This window comes from Nannobrachium achirus (genome assembly GCF_963921795.1).
Source record: "Nannobrachium achirus genome assembly, chromosome: 20".
Taxonomy (NCBI): Eukaryota; Metazoa; Chordata; class Actinopteri; order Myctophiformes; family Myctophidae; genus Nannobrachium; species Nannobrachium achirus.
The window spans coordinates 23,314,198-23,321,306 of NC_137827.1; the positions used below are offsets into that span (position 1 = coordinate 23,314,198).

General features: G+C 40.3%; 1 protein-coding gene across 1 annotated transcript in view; it reads left to right on the top strand.

Annotated features, from left to right (window-relative positions):
- Positions 1-6,178, top strand: part of ppm1aa (protein phosphatase, Mg2+/Mn2+ dependent, 1Aa) — a 31,771-nt gene extending 25,593 nt beyond the window's left edge. Inside the window, exon 6 of the mRNA XM_080750077.1 lies at positions 2,751-6,178. Within this exon, the coding sequence (XP_080606203.1) occupies positions 2,751-2,786 (36 nt within the window). The 3' untranslated portion in view covers positions 2,787-6,178. The remainder of the gene's footprint in view (positions 1-2,750) is intronic.
- Positions 6,179-7,109: the final 931 nt, after the last annotated feature.

Sequence of the window (7,109 nt, forward strand, 5' to 3'; positions counted from 1 at the left end):
TTGTTGCCCGAGGTCACTTTGTCACAGAGAACACAAGCTTTTCTCACATGGTCACAGCGATTCAATGATTGGAGTGTACAAACAAGCAGATCGGGCAGAGATGACATCTATAGCCCCATCAGCCCACACCCACCCACCCCTCCCCCTTCCACTCTGTGCCCTTCTCCAACCTACAGACACGGACACTGCATCAGAAATGTCCTTGCTCTCTCACTTTGTCATACACTCTCTTTCAGTGTCTGTCTCTCACTCACTGCAGGAGTGAGTGACACCCCCCCCAGTGGCATCAGTTCAGAAAAAGCTAAGGTATGGCAACATGACTGGTGTCTTGCATGCACGCCTTCGCGTGCATGCAAGACACCAGTCATGTTGCCATACCTTACTAGCAACATGCATGATACATTTATTTCAAGTACATTTTCTCCTCGTTTCTACGGTTTCTTGGGCTGGATATGGCAGCCTGGAACGGTTGTTCAAGTGCAGATAAACTTAGCATGTTAGTAAACGTGCCACAATTAACAATAATGCATTGCACCTGTGCAGCTGTCCTGCGGAACCTGGGAATATACCATTTTGTCAAGATGGGGAGAATAAAAGTGTGGAGAATATAATTATAATACCTTGTTAAAGTGACCATTTTGTAAAATTTTGCATTTGTAGTTATTTTACTGTAATTTAACCAGCACAGATAGACAAAGAGACATTCATGGATTTATATTTAAAAGTAACTTTTATTTCCCCCCCTGGACCCAGGGTATGGCAGCTGCATACCCCTGCCATACCCAATTGACGCCCCTGACCCCCCCCCCCCCCCCCCCCCCACACACACACACACACCCCTCCCACATGAGGTGGCTTACACAAGCCACTGCCCTGGGAATCCCAGCTCATTATCCTGCACCCCTGAGACGCAGTTCACTGTAAATTAGGACACCAAACGAGGCAGCCTTGTTAAGAACCCACAGATACACTCATTAGCATTAGCAACTTTCCTCGTTAGAGCCTGTATCAGCATTTTCTTTTTTTTTTTTCATACCAAAATATTGTGTCCTGTCATTCCTCTGCACTGACATGGAAGATTTAGGATTAATGTCAGCTGTGGCTCGTGGGTCAGCACAGTTGTTTTGGAAGAGAGATGGCACAGATTGGTCAGTGGTGGGGGAGAGCTGTGGTATTTGACAGCTGCCCCTTAGTGCCAACGCTCCTATCCTTCCCCTTTTTTCATGTTGCCATGTCACAGCTGAGTTGAGCATCCATAGTGGTGCTGTTTCCCTGTCATTCAGTTTCGAGTTTTCAAAAAACACTTGATTGTTCACCTTCTCTTCTTGTGTGTAATGTTTTCTGAAGCACAGCTGCATTAACGTCACACTTCCAATGGCTTCAGTACATCTGTCATTGTCTTCCGTCAATCCATAGGAGCAATTTTCTTCATTCGTCCCATTCCCCAAAGAACGATGTATTGTATCTTACTGTGAATGTGTGTATTGATGGATATGTGACTGATGATAAATAGTTTTTTCTTTTGTACACTGCACAGTCTATTCTGATCAAGCATGGTTCTCTCGTCTGTCTGTCAGCTTGGGCTTTCGGTTTGTCCGTGGTGAGATTGAAACGTTTGTGACCCTGTGCAGACATGTGTCATATTGTTATCGCTGTGGAGAGCCCTCAGTTGGTATTGGCTTTTTTCTCCACTTAACGTGGCAGTGTTTGTCCCCCTTTCTACCTCCAAGTGTCTTTTTCTTGCCCTTCTTGCATGCTGTTTAGAAGTCTGTCAGTAGCATGCATCCACTGAATGATTGATCCATCCTCCTGCATGCTGTCACCTCTGGTAAGCCTTTATATTCTGACATATGATTGTGTAGTTCAATAGAAATAACTGGTTTTCTTTTTTCTTTTTGACAATTCTTTTCATTATTTGCCTTTTTGTCAGTCGTGAGGTGTTAATATAATATACAAAAACGCACAAGCAATTTCTGGCATTGACTGGCTACACACATTCCGGCATTCACACTAGATACTAGCAGACGCAAGGTACATACATATGTATATACAGACAGGTGACAAATTAAAGTTAAAAACCGAATAATGAGTGGAGAAACATAACAAATGCCCATGCTTCCATACAGGTGTACTGCATTGACACAATTAAGCAATTAAAATCCTATAGTTTTCTGTGGCATACATAAATTCTGAGCAGGCCCAGCTGACTTTGATTTTGGGTCAAGATGGCGAGAGAAAACAATTTAAGTGACTACAAAACAGGCTACGTTATTGGGACATGACTCTGACACCTGGTTTCTTATCCCTCTCTGCTCTACTATCTAATAAAGCACAAACTACCCAAGAATAATACTATAACTATAATTACTCTGCGCGATCATCTTTATCCTGCAGTATATTGAAACACTTATCTATCCTTGTGGGAGTGATCTCTTTTAGGATGACAATGCCCCATCCACAGGGCTCGAGGGGTCAATGAATGGCTTGTTGAATATGAAAATCATCTGAATCATATATGGCCTTCACAGTCACCAGATTGCAACCTCAATAAAACACCAAAATTAATGTTAGACGGGTGTTCCATCCTTCTAATTGAGTTCCATAAACATCATTGCAAACTGTTCTCGTGGACTTGGCAGCCCAACACTTAGGATTTGTCACATGCATACATAAACACTATCCATTAATGACTGAAATATCGGCAAAATATAAAAAGTAGTTCACCTTCACCCTGATCTTCTCCTCCACAGAACCCAGACATTCTCTTCTTCCGGGGTTTCAGCTAAAGCAGGAACTAATCAAAGGAAGTCAACCAGGGGCTATCACTAATGAGTACCCACCCTCTCATTGTTTTACTAGAACGTCTTTCCATGTATGTCCACATAGACGCTTGAAACGGCATTTGTTTATAATTTCATATGCTTTTTATGTCCACAACCCGTTATTGTATAATGGTGCTCCTAACAATGGTCCAAAACCTTATTTGAGTTAATACTCAATATGTACAGGGATGGAAACTTGACTCGTACACTAGACTTTAACTGATACTTTTCTGAACAGAGTAGTGCCACAATGTGTTCTCTAGCCTGATAGCCAAATAGACAAACTGACACAGTATTTTTGCCTCATGTAAAAGGAGCCAGGTTTGACAGCTAATTGGGCAATAATCAATCCTGGAACAGAAGGTAACATGGAGAGTTCCACACAGCATTGTCCTTACCTACATATTATAGGGAGCTATTATTGTTTTCATAGGATGTGAGGGAGCGCTTGTTTTCGTCGAGCTTTGCTTAAGCAAGTGAGTTGCCGTGCCGAACATTATGTCCCGCGTCTTGCATCATACAAAAACAATAATTTAGTCTGTTAAGAATATGACCGAAGGTAAAAAAGCAACAATATCCAACATCTTTAGGGCGGTCCTTCATATTGTGACAGTAGGCTTATTGGTAGGTTTGTTAGTGGACGTTCTCGCCGCTGTTATAGCAACGACATTGCATTTATCACTTAAAGTTGTATTAAAGATTCACGCAACAACAAATCACATAGACATACAAACCCCACAAGACAAAAAAAAATGACATAGCATACACAAATAAGAATAAGAAAATAAAAAGTGACAACTGTTCACATTATAATTCTGAATTCACACATATTCCATGGTACTCGACCCAGGCTCTTCCCTTGTTTCAAGTGTCTTTCCCCTCCCCACTGTCTCTGTTACAGTTCTTATCTTGTCCATTTCAACCATGTGTCCTCAATTTGTTCTTCCTTTAATCTCAATGGTGTGTCAGTTTCTCCATAGTATATATTTCCTCTATCAACTCCACCCATTGACCTTTTGTCGGAGACTGCACCTGACCTGACCCCATTTTCTTGTAATTACTTTTCCCCCCGCTGCCAATAATATTTTTACCAAGTACCTATCATTTACATGCACCTTCCCTTCTGCCAAATGACCCAAGTATAACACTTTACAATCCATTGGTATCTCATATCCCAAAACCTCTTGCATTTGTTTATGTACAATTTAACTACATTGCATTTAGAAGATCGGTAGGCACAGATCTCTGTTTGTTTGGCAACGTGAGACTACCTAAAGTGTAGTGGTGCCAGAAAACGTTCTGTTCCATCGTCAGGCCCCATCATCACTCATCACTATTCACTAGGAGACCAGTCACTGAGAAAGAATCTTTTTCACCATTGATTTTATATGGGTTACATGTGAGGAATTGTTAGGTGTTTTTTCACTTCTTCACTTGCGCATTCATGTGTGACAAGGTCAGAAGCCATTCACAATGTGTAAGTGTCCCACTCTTCTCTGTGGAGCATTTTGCTTATCAGTACAAACTAGGAATGTGTTGTCCTGGTACATTCCCTGGTTTATAGTGTTGTCCCTTGGCCTGTTGTAGGAGAAGCCAGTCTTTGATTTGTACTGGTCAGTAAAATAAAAATAAATATAAATTCTGGGAACCAATATAGAAAGTCATTCATTCAGACACTACAGTGTCAGTGGGTGGACATATTTTGTTTTTGCTTTTACAGTCAAGTAAATGTAATTTCCCCTTTTGTTCAAATTGACCATTCCTTGCAGAACAGTTCAGCATGGCTTGTTGACAAACATGTTCTGCTTTGATGTTGAAATATTGAAATAACAATAAAATCTGCACACCAGAATGCAGCACTCCGGTGTGCAGATTTTGTTATTTCATGTTGAATTTTTGATCCAGCACCCAGCCCAGCAGGACAGGTCCCTTTGTGACACCTTTTTCATTGATGTTGAACTGGCAACCGCCAGGCAAGGAGAGAAACAAGCCCTCTTATTTTATACTTGATTTCTGAGCTCAGTTTCCATGCAGTGATCTTTTTCATTTTAAAAACATTTGAAGTCACACTGTGCACTATGGGCTACAATTATGCTATTGCATTCATCTCTAAAGAAAAGAAAAACAAGAGGTAAAATAAATGGCCTCTGCAACAGTAATATTTCAAATCCTCATGTGTAACCCCCTATAACTGTGGTATTGCACCAGTGCATCCACTATTACAGCACTACCATCCACCATTCTAGTACACACGGTAGTCAAGTTCCATCCCTGATTGGGCATCCAAGCTCCATGTATTGAATTAGTCTGGACATTGTGAATGTTTCTAATGTCATCACTTGATTTACTTTACTTAATTGACATCAAGCAATGCTATGACCTTGTATTTTAAAAGCCATCCATGCTGGAGAGCGATCAAGTGGGTAGTGTTCCTCGCTTCATCCAGCTGTTGCCTTGGTACCTCATGAGTCCTTGTACTGTATTTGTTGTTTGTGGACCTCACCAGACTGTTCAATGAATCGTCTGTGGTAAACAATGGTGCTGATCTAAGATGCTTGCTCTAAAGCTGCACCAAGTTAGCAGGTTGCTATAGGTCAGTGGTTCTCACCCTGTGGTTCGTGACCCCCAAGGGGGTCCCCAGATGATTAACTTAATGTGAAACATTGATTTCTCACTCGACAGTAAACAAACCAACATCTGCACATTTCTAAAGTGACAATTTAAGGACTTTTTAATACCTCTAAAATGACAAATTAAACATTGGCCAAATTGTCAAATATTAGAGGCAGAAATCGTGAAAATAGCCGATCTATATGCTCACAGCGCCTCGCAACGCCAAGCTTTGTGAGCATGTAGATCTGCTATTTTCACAATAGAACCATGTTATACAAAATGTGCTTCATTTTTTAATGCTTCAACTCTTAGTGCTCATCAGGGTGGGGGTCCCCAGTTAAAATATGATTCTTTTGGGGGCCTCGGACAGAAAAGGTTGAGAACCACTGCTCGAAAGCTGCACCAAGTGATCAGGTTGCTATATGTATTGCTGCATGACCACCACTGTATCTGGAACCAATGCAGCTTACGAAGAAGCACTCGTTATATGGTCCAATGATTACCACCAAATATGTACTGTATATTTCCCAGACAGTTTCTTTTCTTGATTGTGTTTTAAAGTTTGTTACCATGACCCCTGAACGGTTACTATGGGAATATGCTTCTTAGTTCTATAAGTTACATGACCTGTGCTTTGTGAGTTTGTTGGCAATGTCTATATGCTTCTTAGTTCTATAAGTTACATAACCTGTGCTCTGTGAGTTTGTTGGCAGTGTCTATGGGGTGTGAATAAATTCTTGCAAGCAGCCAACAGATTTTTGTCTTACTGTATATCATAGGTTCATCGGGTTATTTATAATCATTTGTAGGTTCATAAGGTTGTAAGTATTCATTCAGATGTGCAAAGGTCATGGTTATTCATTCAAATGTCATACATGTAGGTATTCATTCAGGTTCACACATGAGGTTATGGATTAATTCACAGGTTCATAGGTTACAAGTATTCCTTCAAGGTTCATACACATATGTTATACATAGCTATTCATAGAAGGTTCATACAGTAGGTTATAAGCAGTTAGAGGGTCATATACAGCACATGTACTACTGTATGTTATTGCTTTGAATCACACCAGGTTGTTTCATTTATTTATTTATTTTAAGAATGATTACACACACATGCCACACAGTATCTTAAATGTATAAAGATCTGTATTGTCACCTGCTTACAATAGGCTACAGCTGTGGCAACATTGCAGGCAGCACACATATTTTACTTGGAGCCTCCTCAATAGTGTTACAAGTGTGAATTTGCAGCTCTTTGAAATACAGTAAGATGTTTCCCATACCTTACACACAATATGATCTTTTACATGCTGTTAAATTGGCAAAAACAAACATTTCAGTTTCATATTTACTCAAATTTCAGATTCATCACTTCAGCTAGGCTGTTCTTTTTCATTTTGCTATGAATGCTGATGGTGGAACTGTAAAGCAAAAGGAAAGAGGTATTTGTGTGCAGTTTTGAAACTGTTGAGGAAACGTATTCAGCCATTGTACAATTCTATTATACTGACAAACCGAAGACTAGTATAAGAATGCCTGAAAAGAGACAATAGTTGATGCCAGCTGACTAATACTGGCACATTCACAACAACATTGTTTAATGTGCTCTGTCCTTGTATACAGTACATATACTTTAACTGTTAAATAAAGGAGTGGTTGAACATGGGTAGG